Source organism: Diabrotica virgifera, chromosome 5, assembly GCF_917563875.1.
Source record: "Diabrotica virgifera virgifera chromosome 5, PGI_DIABVI_V3a".
Lineage (NCBI taxonomy): Eukaryota > Metazoa > Arthropoda > Insecta > Coleoptera > Chrysomelidae > Diabrotica > Diabrotica virgifera.
The window spans coordinates 196,948,170-196,971,428 of record NC_065447.1 but is presented as its reverse complement, the minus strand read 5'-3'; the positions used below and the strand labels follow the sequence as shown (position 1 = coordinate 196,971,428).

At 34.6% G+C, this 23,259-nt stretch overlaps 2 protein-coding genes across 2 annotated transcripts in view; one reads left to right on the top strand and one right to left on the bottom strand.

The window, feature by feature from the left end:
• LOC114324907 (uncharacterized) overlaps nt 1-23,051 on the bottom strand; it is a 359,531-nt gene extending 336,480 nt beyond the window's left edge. Inside the window, exon 1 of the mRNA XM_028272877.2 lies at nt 22,853-23,051. The gene's annotated coding sequence lies outside the window, so the exon portion shown is untranslated. The remainder of the gene's footprint in view (nt 1-22,852) is intronic.
• On the top strand, nt 5,054-6,049 carry LOC126885560 (uncharacterized). The gene has a single exon (XM_050652146.1). It carries the CDS (start codon nt 5,054-5,056, stop codon nt 6,047-6,049), a length of 996 nt encoding a protein of 331 aa, XP_050508103.1.
• Nucleotides 23,052-23,259: the final 208 nt, after the last annotated feature.

Below are 23,259 nucleotides of genomic sequence, written 5' to 3'. Positions count from 1 at the left end.
GCTTCAGGTAATAGTAGAAGGCAAGATTCAAGGTAAAAGGGATATAGGAAGAAAGAAAAAATCTTGGCTACGAAACATCAGAGATGGGACCCACAAAACAGGAAATGGCTTAATTCATCAACCCCAGAACAGAGAGAAATTTGCCATATTGATCGCCAACCTCAATAAAGAAGGCACTTAGGAGGAGAGAAAAATGTCCCGAGTCAAAGGGATCACGATTATTCTTACATCACACACACTTGCCAAGTACCTACATACTTGTCTATTACTCCAGGGAAATAAGCTAGAAATAGGCCATGTTCGGTACACTCAAAGATCCAGGTAGATGATTACTTTTTTAGCTATTGTAGACCTATTGGGACCGTGCAAGTTCGGTAAAGCGACCTCTATTTCTACGCTCTGTACTTTTATTCGCACTTTTAATTATATTGGCCAATTATATCAGTCCTGGTTGCTGGATAATTGTCAAGGCCATAGTCCAAAAAAATAATAAGAAGAAAAAATAAGATGTAGGTTATGTTATGCAAACGTTAACAATTGTATGTAGTAAATAAAATTAATTATTAAAATGCAGTACTGCAAGCAAAATACAATTAATTAAATTTACCTTTATATAATAATTGCATATCATATCAATATTGTGGAGCAATATATAATTTTTCTGCTTCAATGACAGAAGGTATGAAATATACGTCAATTTGACAATTTCAATTGACAATATGAATTATTTAAGATAGTTGCAATATTTCTCCGCGACTCGCGCACGGTCGTTTCTCGTTTCCCTTCCAAGTACTTGCACACCGCGAATAGGAAGAAAACCTATCTGTTTCCTGCCTAGAGTTCGCGTCCGTTTTTTAATTATTAACAATTTAGTGCAAAAATCGCGATTTTTTCGATTTTTTGCACCCCATTCAGAAGCTAAATAGTTGACATAAAACTACTACCTTAGAACTTTAGTGTTTCACCCAAAGTTGGGTATTGGGGTACTTAACGAACCCTCAAAATTTGAGAGCGGTCCATTAATTAGTTTAAAAGTTATTCTATTTGTTTATCCCAGAGACCTTTATTTTGCAATAACATAAGACAGAAAATAATGAAGATAGGGCAATTCTGAGTATGCGAAATGCAAGTAGAAGAGTGGTATTATGTATCAAAATGTATTAAAAAAAGATAAAACAATTATCTAATACTGTCAAAAATCCTAATGCCAAATTTTTGAAATTTTGGAGTTTATAAACATTTAGAATAACTTTAAAAATAGTATCCGTAGAAAATAGTTATTTTCCTAACTAGTGCGGAAAGTGATACTTTTGACTCGAACTACCGTTTACCGATACTACCGTTGACCCGAACGACACGATAGCGGAGTTCGGGCAAGCAGTCGAGTGCGGGGAAGACACTTTCCGCATGAGTTAGGAACAATATTTTTCTAGGGCCCATTTGGGCCCTAGGGCCGTCCGTTTGGAAAAAAGCCACAAAAAATAGTCATATAAATTTTTATTTAGGAGTGAAAATACACAAATTAATTCTTTGACAAGGTTGTCAAAACCAAACTTTCAATATAATGGGTTACCACGACGACGATATTGGTTTCCATGGCGACGATTTAAAACCATTGTGATTGTCTACTGATTTGACTTTTAAATATTATGTCAAAATAATTTTATTTCATCGAATTGTTGCGTTACATTTATTAAAGCATGAACAAAATAAGATACATTTGAAATAAATTAGTAAATAATATCTAAATATTAGTTTATTGCATGTATTATAGTATATTATAATGCCATATAAGAAAGTATTCTACTTCACCGCACGCCGTGCGGGAAAATTTACTTTCACGCACGCCCTCCGGGAAAGTGCAACTTTCGGAAACGAAATGCGTGCTAGAAAGTGGCTGTTTAAGCACGGCCGTAGAAAAAATCATTTTACATATTCAAAATGCTGGTATTTTATACGAATTTTTAAAAATGTAGTTCAATTTGGGACTAGTCGTGGTAAGTGCAGGGGAGCTGGGAGCCGACAAATGCACGAGTTTAAAAACTAAAAATGGCAACTTAAAACTAATATCATTTTCTATATTTCGGGATCTTCCGAATATATTTGGATCTTTCTTTTTTTACTTTGTATGTAATTTTTCTGTACATTACAAATATGCAATTTGTCTAGACATTTATTAATTAATAAACAGTCTAATTTGTTTAAACAATTTTTGGAAAAATATTTTTTCCCAAAAACCCATGCTTTTAATCATAATATCATTATTAGTCATAGAAAATATAAAACTTTTATAAATAATTATCTTCAATAAATAATTATCTAATAAAAATCTTTTATTTATTAAAGTATACTTTAACTTTTTCTGTGATCATTAATGATACTATGATTAAAAAAATTGATTTTTGTAAAAAAAATATTTTTTCAAGAATTATTGTTTAAACAAATGATACTGTTAATTAATTAATAAATTTATAAACAAATTACATATTTGTAATGTACGTATAAATTACATACAAATTAAAAAAAGAAAGATCAAAATTCATTGAGTTGATCAGGAGTTACAGAAAATTGTATTAGCTTGAAATTTCTTTTTCGGTATATTAACTCAGTGGATTTGTAGGTTCCCCCTAGTAACCCTTTGAACTACATTTTTGAAAAATCGTAGAGGGTGCTGTGAAGGTACAATGTTTGTGCAAATCTTTTAACAAAAAATACAAATCCCATTCTATCTAATTGCATTAATGAGATTCCTTAATTATTATAAACAAATTAGCTGTGAATTAAAAAAAAACACATGCTAACTTTGTCCCAAATGAACCCATGCTAAATGTCTTTATTATTTGAAAATTCGTGTTAGAATACTAGCTTTTCGAATATATAAATAGATTGTTTCCACGGATAATATTTTTAAAGTTATTCTAAATGTTTGTAAACTAAAAAATTTAAAAAATTTGGCTTTTTTAATACATTTTGATAATTCCACTCTTCTACTTTCATATGGCATACTGAGAATTGCCCTATGTTCATTATTTTCTGTCTTATGTAATTACAAAATAAAGGTCTCTGGGATAAACAAATAGAATAACTTTTAAACTAATTAATGGATCGGTCTCAAATTTTGAGGGTTTGTTAAGTATCAAAATACCCAACTTTGAGTGAAACCCTAAAATTCTAGGTTAAATTTAGTAAAAGTTATTAAAGATTTTTATTTATTTTGCAATTTGCGAAGCAACAAATTGACTTTTTAACATTAGAAAATCGGCATTTTGAAGCTTTTTAATGCACTAAAAAATTATATTTTGTAGTTTTATGTCAACTATTTAGCTTTTCAATGAGGTGCAAAAAATCGAACAAATCGCGTTTTTTGCACTAAATTGTTAATAATTAAAAACGGAGGTGAACTCTAGTCAGGAAACAGGTAGGTTTTCTTCCTATAGGTATACAGTAACTAAAAAAGCTACCTGGATCTTTAAGTGTCCTGAGAAAATCCTTATTTCTCTGGACTATATATATACATACTTGTAGAGAAGCTCAAACTCAAATTCATTTATTTGTGTCACACTGATTCATTTTCTATACGAGTCGTTTGAGCCCGCCTTAAAACCGACCCCTCACGATACTGCGGCGTCGCATTCAATTTTGTCGAATTCGACTAATTGACAAAAATTTTGATCGTATGTGACCGTTTATCCAATAAAATCGTTACAATTTGACGGGCGCGGCCCAAAATAGTGAGTGATAACACTGTACCTTATCGACTATTCCACTAGACTGTTTTTAACTGATAAAACTTCATAGCAACGCCACGTTTCCTACTGACAAAACTCCTTCCTGCCCGTGATTTCTCAGCGACAAAATTATGACAGATCCGTCACGAAGGTCTCTGGTAATTCTATTGTTGTCATTTTGACAAACGTCATTGAGGCGTAATCCGTTTTGGGCAGATATAATGAATCGAGACGAAGAATCAAGATTTGGATGCCAGTCAGGTGAAGAAAGGAAAAAATTGGTGTTTGTCTCGTGAAATAGTCTTGTCGAATATCATTCGAGAGAAAATTATTTACCGGCAAAATTTTCTTCTGGTTTTATTCAAGTTTGTTGCCTTATAGCAATTTTCGCTTATGAAATTTTGACAAAATCACTCGACTGACGCCTCGTGATTTAACTGTCAAAATTTAATTCGCGAAAATTGCTAGGCAACAAATTTTCATACCAGTCGAAAATATTGCCGGCAAAATTTTCTCTCATTATATACGATAATAATCTACGAGAAGTGGAGAAATGTAGGGTAAATTGAAGATGGAATTACAAAAAACATGTATGTATTTACCTATGTCCTTGTACTCACTTTATAATGCTCAAAAATTACGGGATCTGGATTTCAATGCATATTTTTTTTATAATTCTCGTATCAAAGTTGCGCGTGAAGGCGTGTTAATGATAGTAGCGATTTTGGGGGCGACCCCAATTTGACTACAGAGAGACTGGCCTGTCTGACTGCAGAATTGATATCATTGACGATGTTGTCGAACGACACCGCAATATCGTGAGTGGCCGGCTTAAGACTCGTTGGTTTTAATAATTGTGGTCCACGGTATTTGCAACATTCTTCGCCAGCAAAACATTTCAAATGTTTTATGTTTTATATTTTATATATTAAATATTACTAAAGATAAATTTCCATCAAGTATTTTCTAAGCTGATGGTCTCCAATAGACGCTGTAGGCTGCGTAGAGCGTCACGCCGTAGGAAAATTGTTCATTGTCGTTACTTTTAATAAAGAAGGACAAAAACTATCTTACAACTGAAAATAATTAAAAAACAGTAATTCTAAAACAAATTCAAATTCCGAGGTGAATTGAAGTAACGTATGGTCCTAAAGTTTTGGGAAAAATTTCACCTGGTCTGATTGAGAAGCAAAATGCATTTAACAAAGAAGGCCATGGAATTGAAAAGTCATCAGTTATTGACATTTAATAAACAAAGCAGGATATTTTGGTTTGTGCTCTTCAAAATGCTTTATAAAATTGATATTCGTCGAGGTGTTTATAATATGGTTGGGCGAATGTCGAAACGAGATATTGTTAATATTTATCGAGATCAAAATATAAGCAAATCGACAATTTATCGCACAATCAGAGAATGTGAGGAAGGGATACCATGTGTTAACTTGCGTAAAAGTGGCCGACAGCGAATTTTGAACCATATAAGAGAGGCAAGACTGATTGAAGCAGCTAAGAACAAAATTGGGGTCTCACAGCGAAAACTGGCCAGAAGATTTCATGTTGGAAAGACTACAGTATACAGGACCCTATCGAGTAACAATATTATCTACCGGAAAAGAAGGAACGCTCCAAAATACACAGAGGATCAATTAGAAAGAATTCCGAGATGTTCCCGCGCGTTAAGGCGAGTGCATTTCGTCAACAAGTTGATCGTGATGGACGATGAAAAATATTTTACTTTGTCCAACTCTGAGATGAAGGGTAACAATGGGTTTTACACGAACGATTACGAAAATGTACATGATGAAATAAAATTCAAAAGTAAGAAAAAATTTGAGGACAAAATTCTGGTATGGTGTGCAATTTCTGAGGCTGGCTTTATCTCACAGACCTACATTGGTGTTGTTCGAGGCGAAGCCTTAAACGCAAATATTTATATTCAAAGATGTCTCTCTAAATTGCTTCAGTTTGTAAACACACATCATGCAAATGATCAAATAGTCTTTTGGCCAGATCTTGCTTCATGTCATTACGCGAGGATCACAAGGGACTGGTACGAAACTAACAACATTACCTTTGTACCGAAAGCAGACAATCCCCCCAACCTACCTCAGGCTCGTCCAATTGAAGAGTTCTGGGCAATATTAAGTCGAAAAGTCTATAATAACGGATGGGAAGTACAAAATCAGGAACAGTTAAGACGCAGCATATATACAAAAATTAGAGAAATTGACGCCGAGGTCGTCCAAAGGATGATGCAACTGTCAGGGGAATTATTAGGCAAATCGAAAATAATGGTCCCTTGTCTGTCATTTGAATTTTGATTTATAATAAGGATAGTTAAGTTAAATTGTTGAATAATTTAATAAAAATATAAGATTATTGTGGTCAGAGTTATATGCTTTTGAAATTTTTCCCAAAACTTTTGGACCATACGTTAAGTGACCACCGACTTATCCGGTTGTCTCCAATAAACGCCGTAGGCTGCGTACAGCGTGAATTGGAGACCACCGCCTAAGAAATTTAATACAGTCGAACCCGCTTATTGGAATGGCCTTCGTGCCAAGCAAAAATATTCTTATAAGCGGGATATTCTAATAACCGATCATTGGTGGCAAGCTGAAATAAGTGTACCGAATATACTTTATAATAGCACATACTATGTCAATATGTAAATGCATATGGTTTTAGGTCTTTTTATGCCAATAAAAATTTATAACATATTTACAAAAATAATTACGAAACGATTAGAAAATTAATTGGAATTGCGTTTTAGAAAAGACTTCTGAACAAACGATCAACTATTGGTAATAATAATCTTACAGAAAAATGCTGCTTCTAATAACAGACAAATGGGTAACAATATGTACCTATAGAAATGTGTAGACAAATGAAATTATTTTATGACCTTGTCGGCGAACGATTGAATTTTCTGTGGGAAAGGAGCGTTTACTCATAACACAGTAATAAAGTGTTTATAAGGTACCTGACAAATCGTAATAGTATACAAAACAGCAGGCTTTCGAAGCTCGTATCAATAAACCATTATACCAGGCAAATTTTAGATTCTTAGGAAATTGTATGTAAAAATTTATTCGTTGACCTGAAAAAATTATTCTATTATGCGGTATTAGTTTACTAAACCATATTCCAATGAACGAATAAATTTATTAAAGGGTAAATGGAAACGTTTCGGGACCTCGAATTTATATTCCATAGACCAGAATATTCCTATACCCGGTACTCTAATAAGCGGGTTCGACTGTATTATGATATGCGTTACGTATTCAGTCGTACCCGCTTATTGGAATAGCCGTCGTGCCAAGAAAAAGTATTCCTATAAGAGGGATATTCTAATAACCGATCACATAAGCCTAGTAAAAACGTTTGGGACTTCAAATTTCTATTCCTTAAACCAAGATATTCCTTTAACCGGTATTCTAATAAGCGGGTTTGACTGTATTAAATTAGCCTCTTTGAAATCAGCTTGAAGGAGTAGCTCTTAAAAAATAGTCACTTGTATCAAGACCAAAATAGTAAAAACTAAAAATAAACAGTTCATAATTAGTATGAGTACATTGCAAACTGTAAAAGCACCGGTTATTGCTAACCTTATAAAATATAGATTTCCTAACTTGTTGTACAAAATATGTGGTCATGTTACTAAGAGGGAAGAATTTGCTTTTTAACAAAAGGACCTATTAACATACATGTTGCAATCTCAAAATATGTCAATATCGACGCCATAAAAGAGGGGTGAATATATATTTGATAAAGGGGCCTTCGAGAATATAAAGCAGATAAATGAGGGGCAGAAAACTGGTAAACAACTCGCACTTATTCCATGGTAGTTTGGAAGATATATTGATTGTATATTAGAATGTCTTTGAAGTACAGTGAACTCTCCCTTGAACGGACAGTAGTTGTTCCGCATAAAGTGTCCGTTTAAAGGAGGTGTCCGTTGAAGAGAAAAAAAATATGTTAACTTAAAATTTTTAAAAATAGGTGCATGAATATATGTTGTAGGTATATACATATAAATAGAAACATTAATATAACATTACATAACACAAGTTGTGGATGAGACGCAGCAATGTTGTGGCAATAAAATGGAAAGGAGAAAAAATTGTCAACACATATGGGATGAACGAAGGCTCCGTTGCTCAGAATCGGTTAGAGGTGTGGGGTGGTTCTTTATAGTTTCTTATTAGCTGGGAAATATATGAATAATAGACAAAAAAATTAAAAAAAGGAAAATAGCTACTAGAGCTAAATTAGTACACAATGGACAAAAGGATTAAATAAACAATGAATCAATATTAAGCCAAAAGGGCGCCACTTTGATCTTTTAGTTTTAAAAGGGAAGACAAAGAAAAACTCTTTAGATAAAACAAACAACAAATTAAAAGGCAACTAAATAAAAATAATCTTTTCAAGATAAATATAAAGTATATAAAGAAAAAAAGATAAATAAAACCTACCTGGTTGTTTCTTACACACTTGACCAGAGAGAAGGGAGATGGATAATTATTTACAAGCCAACATTATTGAAAATTAATACCATTTATTAAACAAAAAATTATAAAAAAAGAAGTTAAAGTTGACCTCTTTCTGGTTTTACATTTAAGAGGTATTGTCCACAAATACAAATAAATACAACATTAATTAGGTACCTTTGTGTCTCCGCTTTAATGTCCTGCAGCTTCCAACGCAAAGTCCAGGTATACGGTCGTAGCACTTTTCACTTTACTACCACAAAAATACAATACTGATGTGGTACATTTTCGAATTTACAAAAGTATTTAGTTTGAAAAGTTCAGCAATGCTTTACTGGTTTTAATAACTTAAGTAACTTGTTGTGACGTAAATACACGACTTCATTTCACCATGGTTATTAATAAGAACTGCTTAAATGATTAATATGAAATGTGTTCCAAAAGGAACAGGGGGTGTCCTCTAGACGAAAATAAAGGTCGTTGACTGCCGACATCAAACTCTGCAGCCAAATTCACAATCTCCATATTTGCACCTAAATGTAAACTCTCCCAGTGTTTTTTGAAGACATCACTGGACACTACATCATCAGAAGTTCGACCTCTCTCACCCGTTAGCTAATCGATAATCCTCATCTTAGCTACCTCCTCATCGCTCCTATCCTAGAAAACATACCACCCCTCCTTCAGCTCACACACCATGATCCGACCAACCAATCAAGCAAATATTGTCCTTTGCATGACGAAATAATTGACGAATCACGCAACCAATTACAGAAACATGAACAACCCTGAAAAGCACCATTTCTCCCAAAATATCACAAAACGTTAGTCCAGCCAATCAAAAATGAGATACCGTGATTTCAGATGACAAATATTAACCAATGCTAAGCCCTGTGGTTTTGCATGACACAATGTTTAGCAAATCAGAACAGAATACGACGATTTATATTTTTGCGTCGTCATTCTTTTCATTAAATCCTGAGTATGCGACTATTAGTTTGGAAAAGAAATAAGTTTTAAAGTGTTTACATTTGCTAGATGTTTCCATTAGATCACGCCAAAAGATTGATCATAATTCATTCCTAATTAAGCTGACTTAAGTAATACGAACAACAAACAGAGCTATTGGATAACCTCGATCAATTTCTCAATGTTTACTTTGGATGCGAGTTGACACGGAAAACGAATTAACTCTAAAGAGAACCGTAAAGTCGATCATATTTATGGTGAACACTAATGACCCACTCAAGGTTCAGTCGTATTTTTTGTTTACCGCAAGGGAACAGACACTTGTGTAAACACCTAAATTCTCGAATAGTCCATATCGCATAAACATTCTTGAGACTGTAAGAAAAATGACACACAAATCAATCTACGCTAAAGCGCAGGAACATTACGATTCTTACTTGGGAACTTTTTCACGGCGAAATTTCACTCATACAGGGTGATACGAGACTTTTTCTTCTCCAAGTGAGATGGAATTCTTTTAAGAAATTAACGTGTTTCTGCATCGTTACACAGCCTCCCCACGATTTTAACTTGGGATAAACCACAGCTTGAAATCGGAATAGACACCACAAAAATAAAATGGAACGATACCATAAAAGAAGAAGACTAACATCTGTAGTCTCATAACACAAAGTTAAACTGGATGTTCGACTTGAAGAGTAGACACCAGGTAAGGTTCGTTGGCTTTTAAGCACAACGACCAATGGCAGATTTTTATGAAAATGGCTCTAGCCTAACCAAAAGGTGGAACAGACCAGTGCTGAAGTTTCTGGAAACGGAAAAGATAAGTGCTTCCAGCTCAGCATAGGCGGGTGGCCAACAAATCAGTATATTCAATAATCAAAATAAAATTCATCAAGCTTCCAACCAGCAATCGGAATACTTCCAACTGCAAGTCGAGACTCATTAATAAAAAAAGAAGAAGAAAGGATGGCCAAAGTTCCTTGAAAATCTTCCGGGATTAATCTCATCGGAAAATCTCCCATGTTAGGAAACTCCCAGTAAGACAAGAGATGAATTTAAAACCAAAACGTTAAAACAAAAATATAATTTTGAAAAAAAAGGTAGATGTCAAGAACACCTTTAGTAATATCTACCCAATAAAAATATAATCAACACAAGTAGACCTAACCTACTGTAACCTATATTAACCTAACCTAACTAAGATAGAATCAACAAAAGCAAACTCAAAAAAAAGCAAACTAAATTAAAAAAAAAATTGTTATAGTGCGTCCACTAATAACAAAAAAAAAAACTCAAACCGAATCAACTATATACAAAAGTACCAATGGACTTTTCATCCAGGACTTATATAAACAAACTTCAAAAACAAAGATATACACACTAACCAAAGATAGTGGTGTAGATCTCACCTCACTTTGTCTGGCCACGACGAAGGAAGTATCAAGTTTCACTCAATAAATAAAATCGAAAATTAAACGCAATGATGCCAAAGAAAATTTTACCTGGACTTACTCAATGTCAAAATTTTCAAAAATCTACATCAACAATGTCACGGATTTTCAGTCCGAGACATACATACCAACGGTATGCAAATTCAACACAATCAACACAAACAATGTCCAATGTCACGGATTTATTTTAGTATCCGGGACAGACATCCCAGCGGTATGCGAATCAATAAAATCAACAACTTGGATCCAAGACTTAAATAAAAACACACGCACTAGTCAAAGCTAGTAGTATGCTGACTTGATTTACTTTGTCCTTGCAGGACGAAGCATTTTTTAATCAAGTACAATCAACAATAAAGTGAACTTACTGTATAACAAGTACAAGTATGTACGTTCAAATATTTTAATGCGAATTTGTTACCAGTAACTCCAAATAAAGGGAGTATTCCCAACAACACCACTTGTACGGGAACAAATAAAATAAAGGGTACACTCCCACCAACACCACTTGTATGGGAATAACCAAAATAAACTCAAGTGAACTACGTATAACGAAGAGATGAACGCTTAAACATTTGAATGCGAATTCGTTACACGCAATTAAAAACTTACTGAAATAGCCTAAACCAATAGTCGAAGAGACGGCGAAACAAAAAAAGGTAAAAATAGTTTTTTTTTTTGGTATTAATAAAAAAATATTGCCATCTCCTATCGAATCAAACAAATTAACTCATTGTGGACCATTTGTCCAAAAAAAAGGAAACGATTAAATTAGCTGAAATACGCCCCAAATGAAACCAAATAGAAAAATTCAAATTAATTGACATAAAACAACTCAATATGGGTTCGGTTCAACTAACCAATCTAAATAAAAAATTAGTCTCAAGATGGTAACCAATAAATAATAAACTTAACTAAAATTTTCTCCTAAACATTAGAATTATTTACACAAGGAATATTTAGAGATTAGTGGATGTATTTTAATTGAACTAATCTTCAAAGTTATTATCAGAATCATCTTCTGATTCTTCTTCAGGGACATAAGGTTTTAAATCCTTTATGTGCCAATTTCCGGCGTTGGAACCATCAGGATTCCTTAAAGAATAAACCAATGGGGACAGTTTTTTAACAACTGTACACAAGACATATTTAGGAGATAATTTAGACATAAAATGTTTCGGTGCACTAGAGAGAACTTTATTTCTTCTCCACACCTTGTCTCCAACTTTAAATTGAATGTCTCTCTTTCGTAAATTATAAGTCCTTGCATTGCGCTCGTAGGCTTTATTTAAATTTTTACGAACTGTTGAGAAGACATCTGTTAGTCCGTTAACTTCAGAAGCGTAATTATTACGATCTCCTGGTGTTATTTCCAAATCTGCCGGGACGGCAGGTATTTGACCATAATAATTACCCGAAATGGGCACATGACGTGCAAAGTTAAGGAAAGCAGGGGTAAATTGAGTCACTTCGTGTTTGGCCGTATTAATGGCTTGACGAATCTTATACAAGTTCTTATCCCAATCTGAATGATCTTCAATATAACTACGAATGGCGGTAACGACTGTCCTATTATTTCTTTCTACAAAGTTGCACTGCGGCGAGTAAACAGCGTTAAACCATATTTTCTGAACCTGATATTGGGCACATAACTCCTCCATAGCCTTGCAATTAAGATTTGACGCATTGTCACAAATTACATGTTGTGGCACTCCAAACATTAGAAAAACTTGGTTTTCCAAAAAATCACAAATATTCTTAGACGTAGCTTTCCTCATAGGGTGTAATAAAGTATATTTTGAAAACCAATCTGCAACAACTAACAACCAAGAATAACCTCGTTTACTACGAGTTAATGGACCGATAAGATCTACAGCGATGACTTGCCAAGGGAAATCAACTTTTTTTTGTTTTCCCATTTGCCCCATCTGAGCAGTATTTGGAGCTTTCTGAGCACCACAAATTTTGCAAGAGCGAACATACTTGACAATATCCTGCCTCATTTTAGGCCAATAGAAACGTTCCTGAATACGAGCGAGGGTTTTATAACAACCCATGTGAGCACAAACAGGTGGTTCATGACAAGAACGAATAACTTCTATTCGCTGAGGTTTAGGTACTAGAATTTTCCATTCAACTGAATTGGTGTTAAAAGGAAGACAAGCAGGAATGAATTTATATACAAAATCATGTTCAACTTTCCATTGTGGATATCGATCAGGATCAGCAGTTATTTTTGACCGAAGATTGTCATACCATGGGTCAATTCTATCAACGTCTACGTCCAAATAAGCAACGTCCACCTTCTCTATATCGATCTTGTTTTCATGCATTCTACTTAATGCATCAGGGACCTTATGAAAAGCACCTTTTCTATGAACAAGATCGAAATCATGCTGTTTTAATCGCATGGCCCAACGGGAAAGACGTCCTGTGGGGTTTTTAAGGGTAGTTAGCCATAACAGTGAATAATGATCGGTGATGACAGTGAATTTGACACCATCGACATAGGGACGGAATTTCTCTACTGCAAAAATCACAGCCAAGCATTCACGTTCCGTGACCGAGTAGTTTCTCTCAGCTCTACTTAGAGAACGACTGGCATAAGAAATTACTTTCTCACCATCGTCAAATTCCTGGGTAAGTACTGCACCAAGACCGGTGTCACTAGCATCGCATTGAACTGTAAATGGTCGGGCGAAATCAGGCTGAACTAGCACAGGAGCCGAAACTAGGGCCTCTTTAATAGAAATAAAAGCATTTTCTGCCTCGGCATTCCAAGAAATAGGCTCCTTTTTCTTTTTGCCTTTGAGAAGATCATTAATCGGAGCCACTAATGAAGAAAAATTCTTAACAAAACGACGGTACCAAGAACAAAGTCCTATAAAACGTTTAATTTCTGTGGTATTGGTAGGTCGCGGATAATTAATCATTGCCGCTATTTTATCTGGATCTGAACGCAGACAATTATCACCAACAATATAGCCAAGATACTTTAATTGGGTCCTAAAAAACTCGCATTTCTCAACATTTATGGTAAGATTGGCCTCTTTGAGTTTTTCTTTTACTTGATGAAGAAGCGAAATATGCTCTTCAAACGTATTAGTACAGATGATTATATCATCAAGATAACAAAAAATATAAGGTTCAAATTCGGGACCAAAGATTGCATCTACCAACCTTTGTTGGGTTTGTGCAGAATTACATAAGCCAAATGGAACTACTGTGAATTGGAACGATCCTCGCCCAATTACAGCAAAAGCAGTCTTCTCTCGTGAAGCAGGGTCCAAAGGAATTTGCCAAAACGCCTTTTTGAGATCAATAGAACTAATATATTTTGCACCTCTAAGCAAAGACAATATACGATCTATATTAGGTAGAGGATAAGCATCGTGACGAGTAACTTCATTCAAAGATCTACCATCGAAACAAAATCTGTATTCACCAGTTTTCTTTTTAACAAGGAGGACTGGCGAGCACCAAGGACTATTAGAAATTTCAACAACACCAAGACGTAACATCTCGTCCAATTCATCATTTAAAATTTTTGACATATAGGGTGACATTGGGAATGGCCGTTTTCTGAAGGGTTTTGCATCACCGGTATCAATTGTTAACATGATTTTGTCAGTGCGACCTATTCCTGAACCATTATTTACTTCATCGAAACTAAGAACAACGTGATCTGCAAATTCTCTCTGCTCGGGACCAAAAGAATCCACTGAACACAGAGAAGGAAATGAATCAACTAAAGAAGCGGATGCCAAGCTATCACTGCTGTTATCGACACTCCATGTATTCTGTTTGAAATCCATTTGGAGGGAAAATTTCGAAGCGAAATTACCACCAAGCATAAAAGTAAGAGGTATCGATGGGACTACAATACAACTAATGATATGACAAATTCCACTGGCCTCTAGAGGCAAATCTACAATTCCAATTATCTCCCTCTTCGAATCGTCTGCCAGAATGACTTCTTTGTACTCACATTTATTAATTTTTACCTTATTTTTCTTAAGAAACTCCAATCCCAACGAACCAACTAATGTAGTAGAACAACCTGTATCTAGCAGCAATGTAAACCATTGAGAGAATATTCGTACCTTAAGATGAGGCCTTTTATCACCCTTTTTGGAAAGAATAACAGGAGAAACCTGTACACTAGAATTACTGACTTTAGACTTATTTTTATTAGGTTTCGATTGAGTGAATAAGCGAGAACGTTCGGGTTTGAACTTAGAACTAGAAACACAACCACCGAACATGAAGGTTTCATCGTTCAGTTTTTTGAGCACCTTGGACAAGAAGGTTTTGTGAACCCTTCCTTTCCACATCCAAAACAAAATCTATGCAACGGTTGCCTACATTCAGGGAACGTATGATTTATTTTTCTACAGTTCCAACATATTACATTAGATCTATTATTAGCAGAGTTGCTAACGGAAGGCAAAGGAGATTTATCACGATTTTGGGTTGGGGGTTTAGAAAATTTCTTTTTATTCTTGTTAGATACATTGCGGTCCTGATCAACAAAAGAGACACTAGAAGAATGTTCCTTTTTTCCTTGGGGCAATAATTGCGCATTGTTTTCTAGTTTTCTTATTACCGAAGATAATTCATCTATTGTATTGGTATCTATTAAAGCGATCAAAGGAATATACTCGGGCAATATATTTTGTCTAAGATGTTTAATAAGAGTCTTCTCCAAAGGAGCAACCGTGAGACGTCTGGACAAAGCCAAAATTTGTGCCTGGAAGAGTGCAAAGGACTCGTTCCTTTTTTGCTTTCTTAATTTTATCTGATTCCACAACTCTTCATCGAAGTCATGGGGTAAAAATGTAGCTTTAACAAGGGTTGTTAGCTCTTGCCAATTAGACACAGTACCACGGATACTTCTAAACCAAATAGCTGCACTACCTGTAAAAAGTTCCACTGCAGAACGGAAAAGAACTTCTTTAGAGATATTTCTCGAATCAGCCATGTCCTGTATTTTTTCGAGAAAAGAAAACACGGCCTTAGGATCACCATTAAACTTTATATTCCAGTCTGTTAAGTTAATTGGGTGTGAAACATTTACAATAGGCGGGAGCGGTTGAACTACCGACTGAGCAGTTGAAGTGCTAGGAAAAGAAACTGACTGAGCAGTCACTACTGCCTCATCAAGTCTACCTTCCAGTAATAAACAAGTTGAAGAAACTTCATCCCTATACTCTATCTCATCATTTACACTACTATCGACTGGTAATCGCCCAATCCTCAAAGATAGGTGACACAAACGCGCTTTCGCCCTTCTATAAACAGAATCATTAATATTACCATCAAATTCAGCAACTAAAGAAGAAATGTCACTCAAAATTTTATCAATATCAACTTTTTCCGTATCAAATACTAGAACATTTGTAAGAAGATTAATTTCACCTTCTTTCCTAAGAAGTTTTCTAAGCATAGTTTTCTTGTCGGAAAGAGATTTCTTGGTCTTGACTCCTCTAATATAGAGTTCATAGTCAATCTCGTCAACTTTCAGGAATTGAACAACTGAAGAATCCATTTTCTCCGCTCAAAACAAAGAAAATCAAACCAAATAACGAACAAAACAAACACAGACAAGAAAACGTCGATATAAGTCGAATTAAGGTGGATATCTTTTCAGTTAGATCCTAAATATATACTAGAAAAATTAATAGCAAATAAAAATAAAATAAAATAAAAAAATTAATAGCAGTCTTTCGCAATCAAATTTTACGTTATCTATTTAGAGTGAAATTGCTGAAATTTTCATTACGTTATTTACATAACATTTTCTTGTACAAAACAATCTACAAAAGTCTTTTTTTTTTTTTATATACAATCAATTGAAAAACAATGAAAACAGTTATTTGTACGACACCGTACAAGCAAAAATTTATGAGGTACTATTAAAAACAAAATATTTATTATCCCTTCTCCTGGTCGTAAGAACTAAATAATTAAGGTAGGATTAAAAAAGCAATAAATTTTGAAAACACTAGTCATTATTTGCTCTAACAGAAAGCAAAGGGGTAGACGAAACATGAGATTTTTTTTTTTTTTTTTGATGAATAAAATTCAACGAAAATGTCTAACTCTCAGTTATCCCCTCGTAACATAAGAGACAGGAATGTGGATGGAAAATTAACTACGATAAGGCTAATAATAAAATCGATCTAGAAGAAGAAAATAGATCTTGTCCCACGTTGGTCAGCGTCATTTTTATGTGTGGCAATAAAATGGAAAGGAGAAAAAATTGTCAACACATATGGGATGAACGAAGGCTCCGTTGCTCAGAATCGGTTAGAGGTGTGGGGTGGTTCTTTATAGTTTCTTATTAGCTGGGAAATATATGAATAATAGACAACAAAATTAAAAAAAGGAAAATAGCTACTAGAGCTAAATTAGTACACAATGGACAAAAGGATTAAATAAACAATGAATCAATATTAAGCCAAAAGGGCGCCACTTTGATCTTTTAGTTTTAAAAGGGAAGACAAAGAAAAACTCTTTAGATAAAACAAACAACAAATTAAAAGGCAACTAAATAAAAATAATCTTTTCAAGATAAATATAAAGTATATAAAGAAAAAAAGATAAATAAAACCTACCTGGTTGTTTCTTACACACTTGACCAGAGAGAAGGGAGATGGATAATTATTTACAAGCCAACATTATTGAAAATTAATACCATTTATTAAACAAAAAATTATAAAAAAAGAAGTTAAAGTTGACCTCTTTCTGGTTTTACATTTAAGAGGTATTGTCCACAAATACAAATAAATACAACATTAATTAGGTACCTTTGTGTCTCCGCTTTAATGTCCTGCAGCTTCCAACGCAAAGTCCAGGTATACGGTCGTAGCACTTTTCACTTTACTACCACAAAAATACAATACTGATGTGGTACATTTTCGAATTTACAAAAGTATTTAGTTTGAAAAGTTCAGCAATGCTTTACTGGTTTTAATAACTTAAGTAACTTGTTGTGACGTAAATACACGACTTCATTTCACCATGGTTATTAATAAGAACTGCTTAAATGATTAATATGAAATGTGTTCCAAAAGGAACAGGGGGTGTCCTCTAGACGAAAATAAAGGTCGTTGACTGCCGACATCAAACTCTGCAGCCAAATTCACAATCTCCATATTTGCACCTAAATGTAAACTCTCCCAGTGTTTTTTGAAGACATCACTGGACACTACATCATCAGAAGTTCGACCTCTCTCACCCGTTAGCTAATCGATAATCCTCATCTTAGCTACCTCCTCATCGCTCCTATCCTAGAAAACATACCACCCCTCCTTCAGCTCACACACCATGATCCGACCAACCAATCAAGCAAATATTGTCCTTTGCATGACGAAATAATTGACGAATCACGCAACCAATTACAGAAACATGAACAACCCTGAAAAGCACCATTTCTCCCAAAATATCACAAAACGTTAGTCCAGCCAATCAAAAATGAGATACCGTGATTTCAGATGACAAATATTAACCAATGCTAAGCCCTGTGGTTTTGCATGACACAATGTTTAGCAAATCAGAACAGAATACGACGATTTATATTTTTGCGTCGTCATTCTTTTCATTAAATCTTGAGTATGCGACTATTAGTTTGGAAAAGAAATAAGTTTTAAAGTGTTTACATTTGCTAGATGTTTCCATTAGATCACGCCAAAAGATTGATCATAATTCATTCCTAATTAAGCTGACTTAAGTAATACGAACAACAAACAGAGCTATTGGATAACCTCGATCAATTTCTCAATGTTTACTTTGGATGCGAGTTGACACGGAAAACGAATTAACTCTAAAGAGAACCGTAAAGTCGATCATATTTATGGTGAACACTAATGACCCACTCAAGGTTCAGTCGTATTTTTTGTTTACCGCAAGGGAACAGACACTTGTGTAAACACCTAAATTCTCGAATAGTCCATATCGCATAAACATTCTTGAGACTGTAAGAAAAATGACACACAAATCAATCTACGCTAAAGCGCAGGAACATTACGATTCTTACTTGGGAACTTTTTCACGGCGAAATTTCACTCATACAGGGTGATACGAGACTTTTTCTTCTCCAAGTGAGATGGAATTCTTTTAAGAAATTAACGTGTTTCTGCATCGTTACAATGTCTAGGAACAAAAGAACTGATTTTTTCTCTGCATTTTTCTATGAAATTTATTTAGCCAGTCTTTCATAATTTCTTTTGTCATTTGTCATCCACGACTTCTTATTGCTGTACCATTCGATAGGTGATTGTTCTGCGTGTGAACCCTTGAATTAACGAGGACTTTCACTTTTTCCGGTTACCAGCGGCCTTTCTTTGCCCCCCATCATATTGGTGCAAAATATAATTGTGATCCTATCTTTAGAAGCCTTACCTTCAGTGCATCTTTCTCCTTTCAGAGTATAAGTTTTCTTGGGTAATGCTCTAAACTCTAAAAAAATAATCCCGTCTCATCTGCGTTAAAAGGGATTCGCGGAGCGTATACTTTTATTAAAGTAGGCAGTTTTTCCTTTCAATTAGAAACCACTAATAAATCTACAGCAGCTGCCTCGCTACATACAGATTGGAAGGAAAAATTTTATCGCTTACAGAATTTCTCGAGCCATCCACAGAAGCTTTCATATCAACACTTAGTTCCCTTGCAACTCCTAATGCATTTTCTTGAATAATTTACCAGAAACAGAAATATTTTTAGACCGCACTTTACAAAATCAATCGAAAACTATTAAGTATTTCTAGGTCTAATCCAGGATCCTCGGTTTTCAAAATTTCCTTTCGCTTTCAGTTTTCCGCTCTCAGAAAATTGATTAATTAAATCACTTTTATCTTTTAAAGTTTCACTGGTTTGAGGTTTTCCAATTCCAGATTTTTCTGTTAACTGTCTAACACTTAACTTATGCTTCTCCCCATAATGAACCACATCGACTGTTTCTTTCTTTCAAATTTGAAACGTTGCAAAAACACTCAAAATACAACTACGTCTATTGAATAGGCTTAATCAGACATTTCGGTTAAAATTCTTAAGAGGAAACAGTAGCAATCAACAGGTATCAAAAACGCGTTCCAAGATTGCGGCTGTAATTTTGAATATTTTTTCGAGATATTTGGCACACATATTCGTAATATAATAAAGAATGCCGGTACAGAGCCCAATTTGAAAAATATATTAATATGTGGAAATTACTCTGTAATTAAATACAATATTAAAAAAACAAGTCTGTACCGCCATTAAGAAGAACAAAAAAATACACTTTCTTCAAATAAACTTTTTTATCCGATGCCTAGATTTTGTGTCATTTTGGAACTACTAAAATTTTTTATTTCATTAGTAGTTCCAAAATGACACAAAATCTAGGCTTCCGATAAAAAAGTTTATTTGAAGAAAGTGTATTTATTTGTTCTTCTTAATGGCGGTACAGGCTCGTTTTTTTAATATTGTATTTAATTACAGAGTAATTTCTACATACTAATATATTTCTTAAATTGGGCTCTGTGCCGCCATTCTTTATCATATTACGAATACGTGTGCCAAATATCTCGAAAAAATATTCAAAATTACAGCCGCTATCTTGGAACGCGTTTTCGCTACCTGTTGATCGCTACTGTTTCCTCTTAAATCCTTATTTCAGTCAAAATAATAATTTAACAAGTTTCTGGTGTCGCATTTCTTTCATCGACGGACACACACATTAAATTTTTATTACTTAGTATTGATAACTTGAAAAATATTAAATATCTCGTTGTGGACATCTGTAATGAGTTGAAAGAATAAATGTATTATACAATATACACGTCGTTTATATTGTAAAATATTTGAAAAAAAATATAAAATTTTTTCATTTACTGTCCGCATGTACACGTCATTTACAGTCCGCGTCCGTTGTTGAGTGTCCGTCTAAGGGAGTTAAAGGGTACAGGTTCATATCTGGCCGAATAATTTTTGTTTTAAAAATCGTCCGTATAGAGGAGGTGTCCGGCGAAAGAGGTGTCCGTTAAGAGAAAGTTTACTGTACTAAATAAAAGTAAATAAAATATAAATAAATAAGATTTTTTACATCTTATAAAAATAAAAAGGAACATGATCTTTAGACGTATACATTTGACATTTATATTAGTTAGGTAGTTTTTTGCCGAAGATCTGAAAAGTACACCTCAAGTTAGGCTCTCCAGATATTCAGATTAATTTCTATTAAGCTTACGTTACAAGTATGTAACGGTATACTTATTATAACTTATTTAGATTAGGATATCCCAGAAACTAGAGCCAATTCGGCAATTTGGAGCTATTATTCAGATTCTGCGCACAAAAAAAGATATTATGATCTCTCGGTCCGAATCAATGAACTGTCAACACGGATGGAATGGCCCCATCCCATTCAAACAGTGAAGCGAGATTTCGGCCAACATACAAGTGAGAGGTCCTAGAGAGAGACAGAGCTTGTCAGGGAAAATTTGCTACAACATACCACCAGAGTTGCCAGATGTGATTTTATAAATCCCCCACTTAGAAACTGAAATTCCCTCAAATTGAAGCTCAAACCCCTTAAATTTAAAGTTTTGCCGCATTTTAATAAATTAGTAGTCAAATGTAGAGAACAGTAAAGGGAGCGTTCAAGTATTACGTAACGCGATTTTTGAAGATTTTTGACCCCCCTCCCCCCTACGTAACGCACTCTTATGGGAGTTTAACTAATGCGTAACGCAATTTTTGAAGATTTTTAACCCCCCCCCCCCAACCTGCGTTACGTAATACTTAAACGGTCCCAAACCAAAATTATACTACTTATCAAGAGAAGGCCCTGGAAATAATTCATAAGTCCTATCGTATTCGATTATATGAGAGTATAATTATACAGTTCTATGTATATGCACAAATTTAATTTACCATGGCCCCCTTAAAATATCTCATAATTGTCCCTCCCCAACCATTTCCGCTTAGAAAATTCCTCTATACGCTTTCAAATTACTCCAAAATTATGGAAAAATACCCCAAGCTGGCAACCCTGACTACCACTATCAATTTTTTGTTTATGAAAGATTGCGATTATCTTCCCCCCTTCCCTGACTAGCGCTATCTCATCCTGGCGGCATTAAATTCACTTCTTGCCCATTCCATCCGTGTGACAGTTCGTTGGTCCGAATACTGGTGAAATTTTGTCGCCATGTGTAATTTTGAAACGGAGAGCTTTTAACATGTATAACTTCGTTTCTCTTTATAACCCAATGCCGAAGATCTAAAAAACAGTCCTCAAGCTAAGCTTTCTATATATTGACCTCAATTTATATATTGTTAATGTAATGGTTTCATAGGTAACCGCAGATGACACAGCATTTCTTGCAAATAGTCAAGCAGAGCTGATTGATCTTATGGCGACTGGTCGAAAACGAAAGTCAAATATTTGGTCTGCAATTAAACATATCAAAAACAAAGACCATGTTAGTAGATAGACTACATAACAATCATCCACGCACAACCACAATTCACCGGTTTGAGGTTGTGAGTTCGAATATCTGAGATCATTGATCACAAACAGAGGGTCATTAGAGAAAAGACAAAACGTAGATGTGATCTACCAGAAGTTGCCACAGCAAAAATGACTAAAATATGGAAGGACTGCCAAATTTCAAGAGCGTTAAAGATAAGGTTAATATTCTGCTTGCTTAATATTCCCAATACTGACCTACGGATCTGAATCTTCTGGACCCTGAGAAAATCGGAAAGAAGAAGACGCTACTGAAATGTTCTGTTGAAGACGAATCTCGACGACTCTCCAACAATTAAAATGCTTTGGACATGTTACGAGAGCAAACACAGAAAACATGGAAAGACTCATTATACAAGGAAAAGTGGAAGACCGGAGATCACGAGGAAGATCCCCAACGAAATGGATAGATCAAATTACAGGAATATGCAAAAGACCTATGCATGAGTTAAAAGAAATGACCAGAGACAAGAGATCTTTGGAGACGGACAATATACGTCGACCACTACACTCCCTCCGGGGGGTCAGGATCAGGATTGAAGAGAGAGATGTAACGATAAACGAACTGTAGCTCGTGTATTTTAATGAGCTTTTATATGGAATAGTTTCTTTCATTAAAAACGAATTAATGCACTATTGATAATTGTTAAAAATAAATCAAAACCAACCTATGAAACAGTTGACAAGAATCCTTACCTTACTTAATGATAGAAGTATCCGTATATTATAACAAATATATTTATTTATATCCTTTACAACACTAAATATTGTCACCTTATCACAAATAGAACACACTCACTTCAAACGCATCCGTAATCCGTACTACTATGACACATGTACTTTCCGCACCAAAACCTGTTATTACAAACTCTACTCAAGTCTCGAGCACAACAGTTCCCGTAACGTACACTACTACCACTGACGTTTTCTAATAGGAAAAAAAGCACGAGAATAAAATATACGTATGCGCTAATGAATACGTAGGCATCGACGGTATCCGCACAAAATTAGTCTGATAATTGAAAATAGTTCACCATCACCAGCCACTGCCCGCATATAATAATTCAAAAAACAAAAAAGTATGCTGCTTCACTGCCTCACTT

What these genes read in the sequence shown, in the direction of transcription:
- LOC126885560 (XM_050652146.1), top strand. Translation starts at nt 5,054, where the DNA reads ATGGTTGGGCGAATGTCGAAACGAGATATTGTTAATATTTATCGAGAT.